The sequence below is a fragment of the Mya arenaria genome, chromosome 6, assembly GCF_026914265.1.
Source record: "Mya arenaria isolate MELC-2E11 chromosome 6, ASM2691426v1".
In the NCBI taxonomy this organism is placed as follows: Eukaryota; Metazoa; Mollusca; class Bivalvia; order Myida; family Myidae; genus Mya; species Mya arenaria.
In genome coordinates, this window is record NC_069127.1 from 16,496,917 (window position 1) to 16,519,647 (window position 22,731).

General features: G+C 33.4%; 1 protein-coding gene across 1 annotated transcript; it reads right to left on the reverse strand.

Annotated features, from left to right (window-relative positions):
• Nucleotides 1-1,072: 1,072 nt before the first annotated feature.
• LOC128236662 (molluscan insulin-related peptide 3-like) lies at nt 1,073-14,637 on the reverse strand. Its single transcript, XM_052951673.1, has 3 exons — nt 14,574-14,637; nt 2,847-3,058; nt 1,073-1,559 (listed from the first exon to the last, which is right to left on the reverse strand). Exons 1-3 carry the CDS (start codon nt 14,585-14,587, stop codon nt 1,210-1,212), a joined length of 576 nt encoding a protein of 191 aa, XP_052807633.1. The 5' UTR covers nt 14,588-14,637; the 3' UTR covers nt 1,073-1,209.
• Nucleotides 14,638-22,731: the final 8,094 nt, after the last annotated feature.

The window sequence follows — 22,731 nt, forward strand, 5'->3', positions numbered from 1 at the left end:
TTTTTTTGTTTTTAGACAATATGTATCTGAGGTTTCAAAGCTGATATACTTCAATACAATCGAATGAACGTTGGTGTGGTATTTTCGTCGTGTCTATGATGGCAAAGTGTCATTATCGAAGCAATGAGCTGGTCGTTTTTCTGCTCGTGCAAATTTTGGTGATTTCAAAAACTACGATATTCATGCCATTTAAGTAGCGAAGGCAATATAAATTCGGATGTAACTTCGTTAAAAATAAAAGAATAGAAATGCACTTTGTAGAAAAGTTAAACTATATCAAAACTATGCAAATATTTTGTTTTCATCTTTTACAGTTAACCCCTCATGATGTTGAAACTTACATGTGTTTTTGGTATTGATACAGCTCCACAGGAGCAGATTTGTAAGGTACAATATCGCGCAAATGTGATAAAAAGCAGTTAACATGCTTCAGAATTTTTCCTAACTGTGATCGAAGGTGAATTTAGGCTTGACGGTGTAATTTCGCTTGCGAACATTTAAAATAACAAAAATAATTATATCATACGAATGCCCGCGTTTCTATACTTACATTCCACCTACACTTCATGTTCGTTTGTGAAATTTTATTTATACCTATATCAAAATGATATCAATCTTGCTCGTCCAGCTAACACGTCTTTCTCCTATTTGTAAATGCAAAATATATTTTGACAGGCCAGGACTCAAATTAAAAGCAGTTCTATATTTTTCAGAGATAATTTTAATTAACATTTCATATTCGTTTTTTATCTTCAATATAAAACACCTACACAATTGTTTTTATGCTAACTTTGGAGATAATAATTATTATCGGAATGCCTTCACAAATTGCGTTAGGAATATCTCCTCAAAAACGTACAAACCACCATTAATCATTTAATTAATACTGTCCTCATCACTTCAAATCTAAAAGGTACAGATGTGCTTGAACTGGTGGCTTTTCTACGGGAACTGTGAATTAAATAAGCGCAATTCTGGAGAAACAAATATTATTAAGGTAAACTTTATGCAAATAGTTTTATTTTTTATACTTCAAATAAGAGTACAAAACAACATTGTACCCTTCATTTAAGTCATTTGTTTTATACTTAATTATCAATGAAGCCTATTTTAACTTATCATCCAATCCTGTGTTAATTGTAAAATCTAAGTATCCAGTGAATAAGGCATCTGATTTGTAAAAAAGCCTACAATATAATACTAAATTTATTATTGGTCAGAACGTCCTAGATAGTTGTTGTGTTCAGAACTTCCTAGAGTGTTAATAGGCAAATTATGGGTGTCCAGCTTTAATGTACTCCTCGTCTTGTCCTTCAAAGCTCTCTCCATTGCCCTCTTTTTCTTGTTGAAGAACCAGAAGTCGTCTGGATCGGCACAGTAAGACATCAGTTCAGGCATTGAACACTGGTTCTGGCAGCACTCACACGTCAGGCCCTGGTACTCGATACCAGATCGCTTTAACAGGAAGTTCAAAGCACCTTGTTTAGATAAAATCTTGTCTTTAAAATCACTCTTGAGATCGTCTTTAACGTGTTGCGGAATTCTAGCGATACCTTGACCTGCAAATTACAAGACAACACGATTTAGCTCTAAACGAGTAAACAATCATTGAAAATGATTAAAGTATGTGTTGTTACCATTGACTATTCTTGATTTACTATGAATAGACTGTTTCTTATCACCAATCTCCACTTGAAGTATTTAAGTTTAACCTAATTATAACGACACAATCATGGACGTCATTAACTTAGTTATGACATCACGATAAGGAAATAGAGCGTGTATTTTTAATCCGTCCCTCGCTCGACAAGCCTCATTATTGGCTTCCGCAAGTGCCTTCGGGTCGGAATTTCCAATACGCACCGGAAGCATATAATACAAATCTATTAGAGAAAGTCCCATCATAGTACAATGGTGAAGGTTGTATATATTTCCGCCGACTTAAATGTTTATAAAGACCACACCAAATGAATCTCGTGATCATTAATTATTTTTCAGAAGGTAGTTGGAGCATGCGAACGAAATTGTTTTCTGTTTTAATGTCTAGGGCTTGTGATGAAGCGATAGAAATAAAATAATATTTTTTTAATGGAATTGAATAATTAATCTAGAGTGTATCTTAAAAGTTTAAACATGGTTCATGTCATTGGACGTAAGTTTTTAGTCAGATTTATTGTTATGTGTATGCTCATGTTCCAGTACAACGGCAAATGCAATATATATATATATATATATATATATATATATATATATATATATATATATATATATATATATATATATATATATATATATATATATATATATATATATTAATGATGTGTGCGGTCACATGTTTGAAATTATCTTAACACAATGACATATTTTGTTTTAGTTTATGATAGGAGATTGCAGTGTTTACTTGCAATATATATGCAAGTTACCAATATGAATTTCTGTACTGTATTTTATGTTTGATCACATAATGCATACACATGTACGTTAAATAATGTAAAATATTTTATTGCTTTACATTTTAGCTATATGGGTTTACGGTTTATTCATATCCAGGGTGTTTAAAGAAAATATTTAAGTAGAACCCTACCGGTTCGTATTGTTCCATGAAAATTGACTCACGATGAAATTCCGATTTATTTTGTTAGTTTTATCGCGTTTTGTCTTATTGGTCAATATTTTCACAACCTTACAAATAATTAGGCCATATTCTTTAATAACTAGAACAGAAGTTAATATTTAGAACATTTTACGGAAATAATTGTGGCATTTTGTCATCTTGGGCATATAGGAAGTAGCATTTGTACGGTCGCTGACATCTTTCAATTAAATAACCTTAATTAAATTCTTACCACTATTTCTCTTCCCATACGTGTTGAAGTTACCATCGCATATAATATCAAGGGTGTTCGACAGCTCTCGGCCACACACGCCCGTCCGCGGCCGTTCTTCTCCTCGTCTGCAGGTGCGCTCATAGTCCCCCCGCGCGTAGAACGGAAGTAAAATTAGGCAAAAATACTGTAGGAATAGGTCACTTATGCTTTTCGTCATGTTACTGCGCCCTCTGAAAAATAAATGGGTAATATTTGGTAATGAGAAGAGGATCAACGACCATCTGATATGCTTTCACGAACAAAATATATCTAAACCAATGAGCACTAACAAAACCTGATAGGAGCACTTACAAAACCTGAAAGTTGCCACTGAAATCACAACATCGAATACAAATAATACGATTTAACATACAGAGACAAGCGCAGTAGTTAAATATTCAAATATGAACCTTGCTAAGAGGCATGTGGAATGGCCCAAACGATAATGAGCAAGTGACACAAATGAATAAACACCACATACCTACTTACAAACGCCACAAACAGACCATACACACAAAACAGCTTTACCGATAAATGATAGAATTACGGTTACTAGAACACGAGTTAACTGCCAATACCTATAAAATTACAACAAAACAATAGAAACAACGGAGACAAACCGAGTAGGCAAACATTGGCGAAGACACTTTAAGATGCACTATATTTGGAATAACAGAAGCAAAAGGACACAAAGCAACAAAGACAGATTAGAAATGTATCAATATATGGTGTGGTTACTACATTGGAACGGTGATATAAATTATGAACTCAACCTCACATTTGTTCACATTTTTCAGCCAGCATAATCTAGGTGTATAAAATAAGCCCAAATCGTGGTCATATTTATGTTGCAATCTGGGACGCACTATCATATCTTTTTCACAATGTAGTATCATTGTGCAAGCTGTTATATATAATACAATAACTTCCGAACATGATTCTAGACAGATAATTGATTTTTGTTATCGATCAAACAAATTATCGTAGGTCGAGGTCAACCAGGGACCTAATATTTGAAAATTAAATAGTTTTTCTTAGTTTGCTTCAATAGTTGCTTTAGCGTTATTACATCCATGTTCAATTTTCTGGTCTTTGTACAAACAACGTTTCAGTCGTTTACGTTATAATCGCTTTGATGAATATTTTTGAGTTTACAAATATACCGTTATATGAGTCATTATGTAGATCATTAACGGATCTTTGGTGGCGTCAATTGGTAATTTATTGTTTAATCTACGTGCCAGAAAATTATCGCAAAGCCCAGAGATATTTCAATTTATTCCATCAGCGTCGTAGATAAATAACATCGTAGCCAACGACACTGAGTTAATGAAAATAAAAGAGCCTTCCCTAATATAATTTGTCAAATAATGGTCTTCTTTTTCAGTAGCGTAAACTGTATTTGTGTTGTTTGGACACCACTATCACGAAAAGTATCTCCCAAAACCGATAACGACACAAATTAACGATGTCTTTGTTAGATATTGAGCAGTTTTGAATGCACATACAATTGTGTATTTCCAGTTGAAAATCAAGACGACTTACGACTGATGAGTTAAGTTATGGATTTGCACAAAAATAAAATTGTATACGCTCAAGTTGTAGGGTTTACACTATATTAATTTCGTAACGTGTTTAATACGGGCCTAGGGACACTACCGATGTACCTCGCAGGTACTAAACTGGAGCACGCATTTAACAACTGCGGAAGAAATCGCTGGACTCTTTAAAAACACAAATGGCCGTAGCAAAACCGATGTAGCATCTCCTATTTATACTGATTGGTCACCTAGCCACGGTAATACATCGGCATTTTTTGAGAGCCGCCGATCCTTTTCGGAGCTCTACTTGTGCTGTACCGACATGAACGAAGTACTGAATGTTCAAAGGTTATAGCGACTCGTGCCGATGCTATTTTTATGGCGATGTTCTGACGATGTCCTAGCGATGTGAAACCATTGGTTTGGTATTCAAAAAAGGTTTCAATAATACAAGCCCTAGTAGTCGAAGATTCAAAAATAAACCGCGTTAAGTGACACAAAGCAATTGCCGAACGACAATTAACCAGATAATGTGATTATGCGGTATAAAGGCAGTAAAGCACGCGAGCGAATTCCATGATTTGCGTTAGCGCTTTTTTGATAATTTGCTCGCTTGCTCTACTGCGTTCATACAGCAAGAACGCAAGAAAATAAAGCGATCAACACCAATACCTATAATTATAATTATTTATTACGTTTATAAATTAGCAGTATCTTCTGCAACTGAGCATTTTTTTGTTCTTAAAGATGAGTAACGACAACATACGCTGGTATAAAAATAGCTGGTATTTGTAACATCGTATTTCATAGTTTAAATGACGTTCTGCTAATCCAATCGGAGCGCAATATTAAAAGAAACAATGACGTCATAACTTCTTACGTGTTTTACAATATGATCGTCAAGTTTTATCTTTACAAAGGACTCGGCGAATATAAATATGAACTATACATATACAAATACAACCACCAAGCCTTGTTTACGGCTTGTCCTCTTGCTCTTATAACGGATTTTTAAATCTGCACCGAAAAACCCTTTATGTTCTGCATTCCTTTGTGAGAAACGTAGGTAAGTTTTACTCTTATTAACTCCTGGGGAAATACTTCAATGCCAATTTTCAAGACAAATTACGGGTTCTTAGCTGCAATCATGTAAGGGTTTTATGCTCAAAGATACATACTAAAATGTTACACAAATTAAACAAATAGCAAATGCGATGTAATAAAACTCCAGACGTGGGTTATTAAATGTGCCACAATGCCGTTTTGGCTGCTAGGCAATTTTCTGTACTTTCCATTTAACCTAACTTGAATCTTCCTTCGAAAACAAATCTTTGCGAGCACTTCCTAGTGCAAAGATAGCTTGCACAAAAAGACCAGTACGATTAGTTGATGACTATGCCTGATGTTTAGAGACTTAACAATAATTTGTTTGTTTGTTACAACAAATACTTAAAAGCGACACCATATTAAACTATTTAATAATACCTTTGCACCTACTTGCTTTGTACATTCAAGTCTTATCATTGGTCACGGAAGGACGAAAACTGTGTCCTCCCTAGGGGAACAATTTAAACATTCCACAGAAAAAATAAATGATTTGACATTTGGCATAATGGAATTCAATCTTGTTTGCTTTCACTAACCCGACGACCTGATCTTTTTCTGTCGACACTTCTCTTTTTTTGCTATCGATCGGTCATTCATCGCGCTTTCAGTCTAGCTGTATTTTGAATATAACTTTTCTACAAATTGGCGACTGCCAGTATTCTTTCGGAACTTAATAACAAAATGGGCACGAATTAAATGCTGCTATCAAGAGTCTCAGTCCAGCTCACTTCCCAAGGTCGATAAATCCACACGTTGACCTCGACAAAGGCAATAATTAAATTTCGACACAAAACAGATCAGATATGTATCGATTTTCATTGGGCACGAATTAAAATGCTGCTATCAAGAGTCTCAGTCCAGTTCACTTCCCACAGTAAATTTACATTTTACTGACCGTTCCAAGGCGGTACCTAACAATTCGTGATAAACATACCAATTTATATATATATATATATATATATATATATATATATATATATATATATATATATATATATATATATATATATATATATATATATATATATATATATATATATATAGTATTTATGCACTGTGCTGTTTGTAGAGTTATGTGCTGTTCTATGTTTCTTGTTTGTGATTTTGTGTTCTATGTCTTTGGCGTTTGCCCATTGCCACTAAACCGGGTTTACGTTTAAACTTTTTGCTACTGAGCATGTTTCTGTAGCTTTTTGCATAAATATTGGAGGGATATCAATATCTTTTTGACTTTTTCACTCTTGATGACCAGATTCACCGAAAGGGAAATATAATCTTTTTCCACTTGAACAATTAAGTATATATCAGTAATTGTTGATGATTGTTTGATTGTCAAAAGTGTACAGGAATAGAAAAATAAAATAACCACATAAATTTGATCCATGTTATTTATAATCTAAAATCAATTATTGCGGCCAAGGGTAAAACTATGATGAAACTTACCATACATTTAATTTATTATTCACAGGTTCTTTGTATTTAATTATATATCACAATATGTGTCGCTTTACTCCAGTAAAATACTGCGAAAAAACGCAACACGTCGAACAATACCTTACCGTATTAATTAGCATCTGTTAACATTTCTAGCAGCCTGCTGACTGTGTCTACGGTAAAACTAAAATGAAATCAAAAATCGAAAATGAACGGGTAACAATCATTTTTAGTTATTCCGGCCTCATTTAAATCGAGAAAATGCATTATGAAAACCGAAGTAGGAAAAAAACAACTACCTACCTATATCACTGTGGGGAAACGAACCCTGACTATAGCTCAAAGTGATAAGTAAACAGATAAATTTGCGGTTGTTTTCTTTATCAGAGGTCAGATCTTGCTGTTTTGAGCTATTAGTTGAATGCTAAATTTGGAATATGGTGTACTTTATAATGCTTACGATTTAGCAGACCAAGAAAAATGTTATTTCATATTTGAGATGATCACCTCAAACCTCACTGAATCTCGACAATATGACTGATATTATTAAGAATTGTATCTAATATATAGAAATATCTTTATCGAAGGATTTTACAAGCAGAAGCTAAACTGTTTTTATGGTAGAACTGGCAATGTTACTTTTTAACTGTTCAAGAAATGCCCATACGAAATATTATCAGTACTGCACTGGGGATAGCAGGAAAGTTTCAAAGTTGAGAAATGTGTATATATATGCAGTATTCGGTGTATACCAACCTCGTTTCGGATAATTAAAGGAAAGCAGGTAACAATTATTTATATAAATATCCTGCACCCGTAGATTGATTCATCTTCCAATTTGATTTATGGAATACAATTATAATATTCCGTGTGGTTTGACCTAATACCATGGCCCGATGTTGCTGATGTGGGTGATTCTTGATTGGAAAGTTTACTTAAAATTAGGTCAAATCGGAAATGAAGTGTTTTATTTGAGCTGTCACCTCGGCCAATACGTTATCATTAATTTGAACTGTAAATACTTTTTGGGGCCTCGATGAGTGTGTGTGTATTTGTGTTTGTGTGCTCGCGTGTGTGTGTGTGACTGCATTGTTCGTCGTTTGTAATGTTTGAAACAATGATTCCCTCTTTTTCTCAATTCGAATAACATAAACCAGATTGTTACCATTTAGATCATGAAACGTCAATACTTTACAGAAGACAAAGAGCTGAAATTGCGAATCTATATTGTCCATCTCTATTCAACAATCTGATCACGATGAACCGTTTCAAACTTAATGCAAAGATTTGTCTATCTTCAACAATCTAGTGATTCAGGGTTTGCTGGATGACGTCATACTATGAATAACACAGTTAACAAAGGATATCCAAGTGTAAGAAAACGCGCTTCATTGTCTGGTTGCTGTTGCTTTTCAGAAAACATTTATTTTAAAGCACCATTTTTATCTGATCTATGACCCTGAATAACAGAAAGCGAGGTCATAACTGTGTGGCAATGATGTTTATATTTGAATAACGTCACAGAATCGAATCCACGTTGAAGTTTCAGACTTTTCATGTTCAGGTTTATATCACGCAGATTTCATAGTCTATAGAACCTGCCAATGAAGACACAAACATACCTTTTTCACAATAATGTCGGCGCAAATGTGGAATAAATATTATATATCATAAGATTAGTGAGTTAACATATTTCTATGAAAACTACAGAAACAAGCTCAATAGCCAAAAATTTAAACATAAATGTCATTTAACGGCACAGGGTCAACGCCAAAGACATTGAAAACAAAGACAAACGAAACACAAACAAGAAATACGGAACAACAGAACAAAACTTCACAAACAACACAGTGCATATATACTATATAAAAACTAGGTGTGCTTATCAAGGATTGTTTGACACCGCCATAGAATAAATTTACTGGGGGTTTTAACCTGTTTGTGTGCATAACCTCACTCTTATCCCAACACTCTTGAATAAAGTACAAACGCCAAAGGTAAATCTTATCAAAGTATGAATTAACTTGAGAAAACTTAATATTAAAACAAATAGTTATTAACTTATAGGTAAACCCCAAGTACTTCAATGATTAGGGATCCCAACTCTATCTGCAGACGAAGGAATACAATTCAGATTACCTAATGTATACTTTCATATACGATGCAGTTATTGTTTGAAACTATGAGCATCACACACAGTCTGCTTGAGCAAATGAAAGGTTCAAAACTGTGTGATCATAGTTTCATATTAAAAAGCATCATTGTACTAAAACTTGGTATATCTAAAGTCTTATTTGAAACTAATCAAGTTTATATAATACAGACAGCGTAACTGCGAGTGCCAACGCCAAGTTCATAATGAGGTAGGCCTGGAATCAACGTTCTTATTCCACAATACAATAAAATAGGTCTTTTTATGAGATCCAATATCGGAACACGATGGCACGTAGAGAAGAGTGTCCATCATGTACAAAAATATACAGTACATTCAGGACCATATTTCTGTATACTTGGTGTGTCCTTTAACATATGCCAATGACTCTTGGTACACATGTTGCCAGAAACAAAACACACATATACACCAGGGCCCATAACTCTAGCTTAAAGTCAGAGTAAAGCCCCTATATCGACTATTAGTCAACGGAGCGTATCATTGATAGAATTATAAATAAAATAAAGTAGAATAACAGTGAAGACGACAGCTACATAAGCTAACAAGATCTTGTTTAGCGACATTGATATAAGGTATCGGATACACAAATATATGAAATTTGGTTAGAGCGCACAGGGCGAAGGCACAAGGAAAACGACGTCTTTTCCGAAATAACGTTACTTTCGCAGACATTTTGCGTGTGTTTTTTTTTTCTTCTGAAAATCAGCGATATACTGTGAATTTATATCTTTTTTATGCAATCGAACTTATGACGACTCTATACTGATCTCATATATTTCACCTCGTTAAAAAGAAAGTAGACATTTCACCGGTTACAATTTTACTCTGAATTAAACAATTATCATTTATATCATATTATTATGCTTAGAATTATTAACTAATGATTGAAAAGGGTTACTTTACTTCATAGATATTTAAATTGAAATTATTTCTGGCATTTTTTTATAGAGATTGATTATATAAATATTTTATTTAAATTTGTTATTGTAGCTGATGTGACTAGAGATCTTTGCATTGAGTTAATTACATATAAATAATAGATAATGTACACGGTTTTAAACTTCATGTCGGTCATTTTAACTTCTAAGCTAGCACGTTCGACATATTCTATGTAGCTTAAAGCGGTATAATATAGATTGATGCACGAAAATGCATTATTTTGATTTACTCATTTGACTGTAAAAATCAAAACAAAAAAGCATTTAAGTTATGTTCAACTAAAAAACTGTCCGGCGATATTAAGGCGCCTCTGTGTCTGGGAAATAAATGAATAAACACATTAATAAAGGCTTATATGTTTTTATGCATCAACCTGAATTGTGCCCCTTAAAGTTGAAACTTTAAGGAAAAAAGAGCAACGCACATAGTTTACACGTATTTTAATCACTCGGGTAAAATGTAATTTAGCGTTCTATATTATTTTTTACAGAGTTTGTGGTGCAGGTTTGTTCAACGTTAGCTTTAACTTCATTTCCACGTGGAGTAACACGTGGTTGCGATTATGCAGATTTAACCCCCAGTGCAAAGTAATGTACAACTTGTAATCTATAAGCTACATTGTCGATGTCTCCCATGGGCGGCATTAATGATTTGTATATGATTGGGTATTTTTGACCATCTGGATGACCAATGGACATCTTATTTCGATGAATAACTAAATAAATTCTGCCTTCTTTTTACGGTATCCAAACTACGAACAATTGGTGATTTCTGCAGAATCATTATATTTTTTTTTTAAACTTTATTCATGATCTTTAATTTACTTAATGAAGTGAATTGCTAGACACGAAATGATTATGCAATTTTCATTACCGGCAAATTCCAGTAATAACGGTTTACGGGCACTGTTTTTAGAGTCTGTGTTTACCTTCTTGCTTTTTATTGCTCTCCAATATCTATTGTTGTAAATAATTAAATCAGTCGTTCTTAGGTCAAAGTAATCAAGATAAGTAAATGTGGGTTAGATTCTGGTGCCGATAGCATCAAGCCCGCCATAAACCTAACGGGTCGGTCAGTACAAGTACAACGAAACATTGGCTCATTCTACGTTTTAAAAGGGGTTTTCTGCTATTAACATATGTACGTCCCTTTCCGTTGCCGTCTGATCCGTGAGTGTCTTGCGCTAGGTTTAGAGGCGAGTTTATAATTATTGTGCACAGGCTCTGATCCAAAATATGAATTTATGAAAAAATAAGTGTTTCCTAAGCATTACGCTCTTCTTCATAACTTATTACTGTTTTTGTCCAAATAGTCTGGGCCAGTATTCATAAGATATCTTTAGTTATTTCTTGACTTCAGATGATTTCTAAAAACGTTCTTAAATTTATCAGTTTAACAAAAACATATGCATCTTTTCAATTCAATTGTCTATGCTTCACCATGTTTAGATTATTTTTTTTCAGGATAATTGTACTTTTTTGCTTTTCGAAATTTAGTACCATGCTGAGTGAATACGTTTTTGTTTTGTTTTTAATTTCGTAAGATAAATCTGGATGGGAAAAAATTGTCTCCCTTTAAAACTAAAAAATAATATGAGCCAGTCTGGAAAGGTAGGTAAATAATGTCATTACATAGCACATTACATATGCATTTAGTAAAGTAGAACAAAACAAACTCAGTCAAAAACAGGATTTTTGACATTGTCATAAAACACACAATGCGTACGTATTTGTTGCCATGCATTTTATTTTGTTAAAACTTATCCGGAAAGGAGTGGTCGAATTATATCGTATTTACTAATTATGTTTTACATATATTTCTATAAATAGTCATCTCAATATGTCATGTTTTTCTGCCTGTGAAATACATAGGTGTTAATTTGCGCAAAAAGACGTCATAGAGGAATAACAAGCAGAAAAGCACTTTAGATTTCACGAGGTCATAAAGAGTGTGCAAACGGTTACAGACATGATTGTCCCTGAAAAAACGTTCTAAACAAATCCATTTAGTATGAATACCCCCCCCCCCATAGTTTTGCGCTATTGTGGTCAAGTTAATTATCACTTGAAAAACAGGTCAAGCAGAACGTCGCTTTTCGGGAAATCTACCTACTAGTATAGCATCGGAGTTTTTACGACATCAGCATATTCTAAATCAGCAACAATGAACACCATACAGTCCTTGCGCCCTTCCCAATAAAGCCTGTCAATAAGTATAACATACGATGGAATTAGTCTCATCGGCATGGAAACGTCCCGTGGCTTCTTTTGCAATTTGCAGAACCGTTAGATTTGTTATGTTTTAATGCAAACACTACTACCTTGTTTACCTCTGCAATGCAGCTCCTTTAGACCATTCGGAGTTCCCAATAATTGATACACATTACCCACAAATACTTAGAACACAGATTTAATAATTATTGAATCCGTTATGGCAAGTTTGTTTATGCGTCTATAAAATGGTTCAGGAACATGCATGGCTTTTTATTTAATTTATTAGAGACGTACGAGGTGAAAATGTATTCACTAGCGAATCAAATGTGGTATTCGTGAATAAAACAGGTCAGATATGCACACATAAACCATTGAACATATCAGGACAAATACAGGAGCAGAACAAGTTACTGTACATAGTTAATTCTTGTAGCACATGTTTAATGTTGTTTTACATCCCATTCTTATATCGAAACAATGATGCACTTACAAATATGCAATAGTACAGTACAAACCGTTCTTTTTTGGCTTATCATTGACAGTTACGTACGACATTGTTGGCACAATGTTTATATACAAACAGACACTTCACAAACCAAAACTGAAGACTTGTTCCTTGTTTATCATTACCGTAAAATTCCATAAACAGCACATTGCATATATACTATATAAAAGAAACTAAGTATGTTTATCAAAGATTGTTAGGTACCGCCTTAGAACGGTCAGTAAAATGTTAAATTTACCAGGGCTTTAAACCATTTTACGTGCACAAACCTCACTCTTATCCCAACAATCCTGAATAAAGAAAAAACGTTGAAGGTAAATTTTATCAAAGTATGCATTAACCTGAGGACACTTAATAACAAAACAAATATAAATAAACGAATAGGTAAACCCCAAGTTCTTCAATGATTAGAGATCCCAACTCTATCTGCAGACGAAGGAATACAATTCAGAGTACCTAATGCAAAACCTTTTCAAAGATACGATGCAGTCATTTTTTGAAACTATGAGCCTTAGTCTAGACCCGAATAAACCGCACTATAATTCCCTAAATTTATTCCAGACTATATAATGTCAAAATACTTACACTCTTGTATAAATTCTATTAACGTGGCAAAAGTTCAATTGGAGATGGAAATTGATGGTTAATCAATAAGATCAAACAAAACAACTGCAGGCATCAATCCCTGTCACCAAACGATGCACTGTACGTATGATAAAAATAGTTTAAATTAAGTATTTGTAAATAAAAAGGGGGTTCTAATTCATATAACTACGTTTTAAAGTGGGAAAACAATGTTCATGGTTGTGTTCTGTGGATTCAATTTGCATATGCATTCTTATTATTTGCAATCTGTTCGTTTGGAAAAGCGAATAATTGGCTCGCGCAAGAGATAGCAAGTAAAAGGAACTGCCCCTTTTAAGCCTTGCTGGTAGTAAGACGATTTAGTACGGTAATTTATTTCTGATTGTCGGGAATGTCGTCCATCATAGTGACCACTTAAGACAGTACCTGATGGCGTTGATAAAAGTAGCAATCATCAAACCCAGCCTGCTATTTTGGGTTTCCAAGAATCGCTTTATCTTAATAATTTTCTGTTTATTCTGTATTTCTGATTTTTTTCCGCAAAGAGTATTGTGAATTTATCTTAATTTTGTTTGATGTTTATTCATTGGTTTATTCATTATATTGTTCAGCTTTTAGGCCTCCTCATACAAGATCATATTGTTATTGTCATTTTGATCACTGAGTAAGAAAAATAGACTGTAATTTGCACATATTTAACTCGATGCCAAGGCACATTCATCGTTCATGGTCAAGGCTTGTGTTTACTGGATTTGTTTTCTTAAAATTTTATAAGAACGTACATGCACGAGGGTGTGTATAGAAACAGATCTATGTAATATTTTTATTATTATTTAGTTTCAATAAAGCTAGAATTTGATACATTATGTTTTTATCGCATAATTATTACCATTGAAACATTAATGATGGCATTAACTGAAATACATAACGATGTGAACAATTATTACTGATGACCTCTCTCAATAGTGGTAATTTATTTATTGTAAGCAATGAAGCAAATTCACGACAAGTTAATATCTAGTCCTTTTTGTATGGGACTTAAAACGATTGCAGTTTGCATATAAATTAGAAAAGTACGATAACAGAATTATTAATACACGAAAAGAAATTATGCAAACGGCGATCAAGTTTACAAGCAACCTTTTCATTTGAATAGCTTGATATAAAGACTTAATGTACACAAACATTCCCACACCAAATATACCCTACCTTATAATTGTCATTCACTCATGCACAGCAATCCAACTGATCTTCATGGATTCTAACTCCTAACCAGGTTTAACCAATATGGACGAACAAGAAGAAGCTACCTCAATATATACGCTTCATTCCGCTGGTACTGCTACTAGTTTCCAATACATAGCCTGGCAATCTACATTGATGGTAGGTGTTGACTGTTTACGGAAGACTTATAGGAACATTAATATCCCATCCAAGGAGCGCCTGACTGCTGTGATACGCTTGGTGATGAATTAACTGTCAAATTTGTTTTCTTTCCATATTTATATAGGTGTTTTGAATGAAAATATTTTTTAGCGTTTTGGAGGTAATTAAACGATTGTGTATAAGAAACATTGATACGGCTTCCATGTTTGACGTGAAATGGCTTCTTACAAACGTCCAATAAAGCAGAGGTATTTGAATCATTAAAGTTTCGATCAAGGCCATGCATTTGGTCACCAGATTGATATTCAATTTTTACTTATTGAGACAACTGATGGTATTCAATATTGATATAAATTGGATCTAAGAACGATGTAGCTTTTCGGAATACTTGTTATTAATAACTGACCAATATGGACAGTAAATACGACAAAATAAAAACGAAATATAACGTGTAACGTAATAAGACATCGATGCATTCATCTAAATGTAATTGGCGCCCGTGTGCCTTCTGTCAGATATGGCGTACCCGGTTGGTGTTTTGGCCGAGGACGATTGCATTTTAAATGAATAGTTTATTGAATGTGTTGCTCAATTATTTAGATACTTGTGTGATATATTTAAAACTATTTTAGTATAGATCTGGTGTGTTCCCTGAAAAGTAGACGGTGTTAATAATTCCTCTGCACAAAAAGGCCATGATAATGATGTTACTAATTACAGAGGAACTATACTCGTAGATGTTATTTGTTTTTCAAAATAATTTACAGCAATTTTAATAAAATTTTAATAAAAACAAAGAGTCATTTTCATGAGGCAATATATACTTTTTCGGATGCGCATTGCTGATTTCGAAAAGAACGCTAAACTACTGACGAAATTCATATTGTTTTTTCTTCTGTGCAAAATTATGACAATGAAAATAACAGACTGTATGTTGTTAAGCCTTAATGCTGAAATGTTTTGATAGTATTTATCCCAATGTATTGTGATTAAAATTGTAAAGATCCGATTAACAAGGTAAATTACTTAAAATAGTTAATGATAGATATCATGTATGAAAGTGTTCAGTCTTGTCTAAAATCATATACATCGTAATCTGGATATTTTAATTATGCCGTTGGTCTCTGCCAAGGGGAGGTTATGTCCCAGATAGTTTTACTTTGCTTGCTGAGGACCTAGAACTATATTTGCACGGTAGCATTAGCTCTAATATTGATAATATTGTATCGATATTGCTGTTATTTGCAGATTATATGGCCATTTTAGCCAAGTCATCCGTAGAACAACCAATATTTATATGACAAACAACAGAAACAAGTACAGTCGTCGAAAGTTTAAATCTAAACCCCGTTTAATAGCACAGGGTCAACGCGAAAGACATAGAACACAAAAACAAACACTCACAAACTAGAAATATGGAACAACAGCACAAAACTCCACAAACAACTCACTACATAAATAATATATGAAAAACAAGGGGTGTTATTTTAGGTACCGCCTTGGAACAGTCAGTAAAATGTAAATTTACTGGGGGATTAAACTGGTTTGTGAACACAAACCTCACTCTTATCCAAACAATCCCGAATAGGGTAAAAACGTAAATGGTTTATAAGAATCAAAGTATAACTTGAGGAAACTTGATAATAAAACAAACAATAATAAACTAATAGGAAAACCCCAAGTACTTCTATGATTAGGGATCCCGACTCTTAGTACGAAGGAATACAAAACAGAGTATCTAATACAAAAGCTTTTCAAAGATACGATGCAGTTATTGTTTGAAACTATAAAAATCACACACAGTGCCTTAGCAAATGAATGATTTAAAACTGTGTCATAATAGAGTTTCATAATGAAAAGCATCATCGTTCTAAATCTTGGAAAAAAAGCAAAGAATGAAAACACAATGTATATTTGTTAAAATTTTCTACCAAATGATTACCCTAAGTAAGTTTTTGGAAAAAGTGAGGTCACACGCTGAAACATTCCGAGCGAGTCAAACGAATGAAGAAAACGGTTTTAAAGATAATATGAATCTGCATTTTTTTATTGAAATCAAAGAACTGAAGGCTTAGTTATGCCATATTCAACTTAAGTAGTTTTTTAAATAAACATTTATATTTTTATAAGGAATTCATCCTAAAAATAACAAGAAGGCAAATGGCCCTCAATGAATTCCTATTATATCCACGACTTACATAAGATCCCAGCAATTCATTGAGTCTTCCAAACTAGTTTTAGTTTTAATTTAACCAAATTTTCTTTAAAAGAATACAATCAAAATCGGGATGAACTATACTGTTAGCACCCAGCGATGTAATACTACTTTTGTACATATATAATGATATATATGTTAGATATAATATTCTAATAACCATTAACAAATTTTGAGAAAGTTGTCCTTAATTTATGATATCTGGAATCCTGTTTCAGAAGGTTTTCGTCATAAATTTACTGCGAGAGCTGACATTTTTGACATATGTACATATTCTAGCGAATCTTATCAACTGCAATAAAAATACCATATGATGCTGAACTAGGAACATCTCCATCTTAAGAAGGGTAATAAATAATTTTGAAATTAAAATCATCACGGTTATCATAAAAATTTATATTCACTTTATCTTCCCTACCTTCCATTTGCAGATCTGAATAGGATGCTTTAAGAAAAAACATTTAAACTTTCCTTATCCTAATTGCAAAGCATTGGTTTAAAGGTAAATATTTCCCAAATAAATAAAATGGATTTTCGTAAGCGGGATGGAATACGTCAAAATGATTTTTGGATATTTAATGCCCTTAATATCGATGTATATCTGTTATCTTTTCAGAAATACTATTTTAAACATCTTTAAAAACAAATGGCCATTTCGGTGCCAAAAGTATTCACTGACATTAGCTTGTGAATTACGTTACATATATCCATTTCACATATTGACTTAAACTTAATAGAACAGTTCACGTAAATATACGTTTTTAACACATACACATCATTGGTTATATACTATAGCATATGATACCGAAAAGTAAATGCTTTTCTATGAAAATTTGGTGTTGTGCAAGTCATTTTAATTCACTTAAAATTAGATTTAGGGTAATTTCTGTGTGCTAAAAACAAGATAATCTTGAAATGACTTTGGATATATGTTTCTATACATGTTATTGTATGTACTACGATTTTATAAGACAAAGACAGTTCTGTTTGACAATAACAATAGGATATTATTATAACTTTTGTTTTCAAAGTATTACTTTGCCAAAGTGTAACATAACACCAATGTAACCTAATTCACAATACCTATATAAATAAGAAGATAACTTCAAACACTTTAAAAGAACATTTTTATTTCAAATAAACTGTCATGAACTGCGTATAAACATGAATTAAACACAATAAAACTACAATCATACACCTGTTGTCGAAATAAATATATGTATCATGTATTTGTGATTTACAAATCCCTACTAAAGATGTATAATAAACATATATCGTTTTGGTCACTGTTTACATCAACACAAAAATTAATAGATTGGTGTGTAACATAACATCAGTACACACTAATGCTTATGTTTCCTCATTACACAAATGGGAGTACAATTAAACAACGATTTAATCAGATAAGATCATAAGATCAATGTAACGTAATTCACAAGTTAACGAACATTTGTACATTCATACGTATTCGACAACTTTGATCACTACATTAAACTGAACGATTGATGTCATATCTAAAGTAACTCATACACTATTTATTGTAACTTTAAACAAAGTCTACAACTGTTTGCGCAATATGCGAATATTATCTCACAAGCTTTTACATGTATTACATAGTTGCTGACATCATTATTTATAGAAATTGTTGATGTTTTCAATGTCTTGGTCATGAAATTTGAAAACTTCTCTGGTTTTCCCAACTTTAGTTGGATTACACACGGCACATATTATGTCCTCTTCACTGACCCAAACGGTGTCCTCCTTCGATGGCCATTTGTAAGAATTCTTACCAGTTCCTGCTACCATGAATGTGATGAAGTATTCCCCATCAGCACTTTCATATTCCATGACCTTGCCAATGAAGGGTTGTTTCTGATAGACAGCTGCTACAAATGTATTTTCAGGAAATATCTGGCTGTGTTCTTTCTCCTTGAAAATTTGTGTTGGGTCTGTTACTGCAGGCATTTGATTTTGGTCAGGAACAATTTCTATCTTATTCCAGTCAGGGCATTTGGAAATGAACTTGCCATCTCTAAAGCAATGCTGATAATAGCAAGACGTGCTTCGCACAGCAAGTTTACCTTCTCTAATTGGCACAACTGCTTGAAGTTGCATCGTCCCCTTTACTGTTTCGATGGCCATTTTAACCAGTTCTCTTTGAGCTTCCCCAAACGCACTTCGTTCAACAAACACATATTTTAAGTTACTGTTTTATTGGCTCTGACCCCATCTGAAGAAGTCTTTTGCAGATTGTATAATTGCTTTATGACGCTTGACTGCCATGCCAGCAAGACGCTTTGCTGTGCCACCTACACCATCACAGGCACCTTTCCCATGTCCAGCCTCGAAGTACAGCCAAGCAGTTTGTATTCCTGGGATAAAATGGTCATGTTTAGCTATAACGGAGAATATCTGACGGTAACTGTATTGTGAGGTCGGTGAGTCTGTCATATAGTTATCATTTTACAATTTGGCGGTATGGATTTAACCTCTTCAACAATCAACAACAGACTTCTTATCGCAAATACTGTAGACGAAGTGTGTGCATATTCATCTGAAACGACTACTAGGGACTTGTGTCTGAGTTCATTTGTACTTTGACCACGTGTGTAGACAACTACTGGATGAAGTGTCACTGAGCTTTTGTCAAAATATGCTGACTGAACTTCATCAGCAAATGCACATATGTAGTTCTCCGCAAAATCCATATGGCAAATTGCGTGATCTTTTGGCAACTCTTCCTTCAGCTTTCTAGATTGTTCATATTGTGTTTTTACTCTTTTGATGTGGTGTCTGAATTCTTTAAGTTCCTTTGTCATAAGCTCAATGAATCTGTCTTTGTTCTCATCAACATTGACTATTTGCATACGCTTAAACACTCGCCCCTTTTTCTCAGCGGTTACACGTCGCCATTCAGAAAATGTTATACTATCTTCAATAGTGCCTTCTATCTTTTCCAAACTTTCTGTGTCATTCATTTTGTCTACAACTGTATCAGGGTTGTCAAATGACAGCACTTTGTAGTCCTTGAGTGCTTTGCATTTCAGTGCCATATTCTGATGTCTTTGACATAAGCATGTTTGTCTGTTTCTGTACTGCACCAACTGAATGTGCTTTGGACGTATTCTAGTGTAAGTCGTGAGGCTTACATTGCAGGAACTGTTCTCCGCTCTAAACTTAAGATGCGAGATAATCATTCAATACCCTTTTTTGGTGGTGCACCTTTCCAATCTTTTGGCTGTCTCTCTTTCCAGGTAGGCAAGTACTATTATCATCCCGTTCCATGAACGCTGTAATCAGTTCTTTCAACTTCTTTCTCTTCTCTTCTCTGGCGAACCTTCCTCTCAGCAATGCCTTTCCCTGTTTTGCAAATTTGCTTTCTGTTCACTCCCACATACTTGCAATGATTTCTTGCCATTTTGCATTTGTGGAGAATCTTCCCACAAATATTTGTAACAGGGGTCTTTGGCTCTGCTTTCCTTTCTTTGAGTTTATATTCTCCTCTTCTGCTAAGACACAGTTCTGAAATTTTAATCTTCTAAAGGCCTTTTTCCTCGATTTAGGGGTCATGTTGAGGTCTTTTTTAAGTTGCACTCTTGTCATGCTTTTGGGTGTTAGTTCATTTTCCGTATTTGTATCTGGTCTTTGTGCATGTGTTTTGGCTACTCTTTCTTTTGACTCCTTTAGATGCTGTAGTTTCTTTCTTAAACAGGAATTTCGCCGCTGTAAGTTCATAACTTTATCGTCCAATATCTTGACTTTCTTGTTTGCGTTGACCAACTTTGTATTTGCTATCCTCTTTTTCTTGAAATTCAATTTCACTGCCATTGCATACGTAGCAGCTTCATTGATCGTAGGTCCGCGGTCTGGAATTGTTACTGTTGAATTGCATGGACCTGATTCTTCATGAACATCAACTGTTACAATTATGTTACATGATTTGGCACGTTGTCTAGATTTGTTCGTGCATTCACGAATCTTAACTCGTCTCTTTGCTAACTGTCATTTTGACAATTCTGTTGTGGGGACATAATACTTCTTGACCCTTTCTGTTTAATTTTTAATGTATTTTTTGCCTTCTTTCAGTTTCTTCTTCTCCCTATACTTCTTTTGCCTTTCGGCATTTAACATTCGAGCCATAGCCTAAAATATAAATGATAGTTTGTATAAAAGTGAATTACGATACACTCGATGTGAATTACGTTGCACAAATTAAAAACACTTTGTGTAATACTCAGTTGAATTTATGTATCATATCTCGCTACAATATTGTGTCCAAGACAAACACAACTACAAATCTGTATTCAGTGGTCAAAAATATGATTAAAAAATATAAAAATATAAGAATTATCAACATACCTTTTCACCAGCGTAACTATCTAGACCAATATTTTCTTTATATCTCTTCTTAGAACAGGAAATGACGAATTTATAGCAATATGACGTCACATAAGAGACACACAACACGTTTAATGGTTTAAAGAAACTGAACTGTTTTATTGTAGCAGTTTATTCCCCTTACCCTGTAACGAAATCCACTGTAACGGAATTCACGTAACTAACATTTTAGGACTAAATATGTTTGTATGATATGCTTTTTGCCTTCCTTTTTGTTAATGACAACTAACAAAGTTGTGTTTATTAACCCTATTTCTAATACACCATAGCAAATGTGTATGGTTGCGTAGCCCTGCGTAACGTAATTCACTCACAATTGAATGGAATCTGGTTTTTATTAAAACATATGTTGAATTAAATAAAACAAATGATGATTTTTTTCTCTCTTTTTGATATTATTGTATATATATATATATATATATATATATATATATATATATATATATAATCGATCTTCAACAACTTTAAAAGCCATTACATAGGATGTAAATTGTAATCATTTGCAGTTTGATATCTATGTTACATTTTGTAACGTAATTCACACATATTTTTGTGACATTAGTTAAAAAAAAAATGAGGGATTTTCTTTTTCAAAAATCTTCTCTTTTTTACTTTTCCTCTATTTTTAGCGTTCTGTTGGTTAAATGAATATCATATTCTAAGCCTTTCTTTCTTTCATGTTCATGTTTAGTCGATGGAAAATGATTACCCTTGTCTGTGACACCTAAAATTCGGTTATGGTGCACAATTATCAAAAAAATCGGACTAAAACACAAACTCATTACTGCAAATAAGGTTATTTGGAAGCATATTGGTATAATCTATCGAAATATCGCAAAATTTTGTGTACAGTACTTGTTATATACCTTTATTTATATGTGACGTTTAAAATCCTTGTTGGCGCACTTTAACTGATTTTGGACGTTAATCAGGATTAATACTGAAGGTTAACATTAAATCAGGAACACGCAATAATATAAATGCAAAAAATATATACTTAACGCTCTAATAGTTTGTAGGTTCAATTTCCATGTTGACGTTTTCCATGTAATAACGCAGTATACGAAGAGCTAGGACGATATCCGTTATATATTAATAGATTTGTGAGAATTATTCAAAACTGGTTTAAAATGAACTATTATAGTAATTATATTAGTATGCGAATTGTGTATAACAAGACTCTTCATGACTGTAATAACGGCCATATAAATTGGGTTTCTAATGTTAAAGCTGCTCTCTCACAGATTTACCAATTTTTACTACTGTTTTTATTTTTTGTCTTGGAAAGAGCATATTTTTGCGTAATTATCTGCAAATCAATAATATAAGATTGCTGACAAACAATCAGATCGTAGATTTTTATATTTC

Excerpts from the sequence above, each read along its gene's own strand:
- LOC128236662 (XM_052951673.1), bottom strand. Across the intron at positions 1,560-2,846 it reads GTATGGGAAGAGAAATAGTG|GTCAAGGTATCGCTAGAATT; the intron begins GTAAGAATTTAA and ends TGTAATTTGCAG.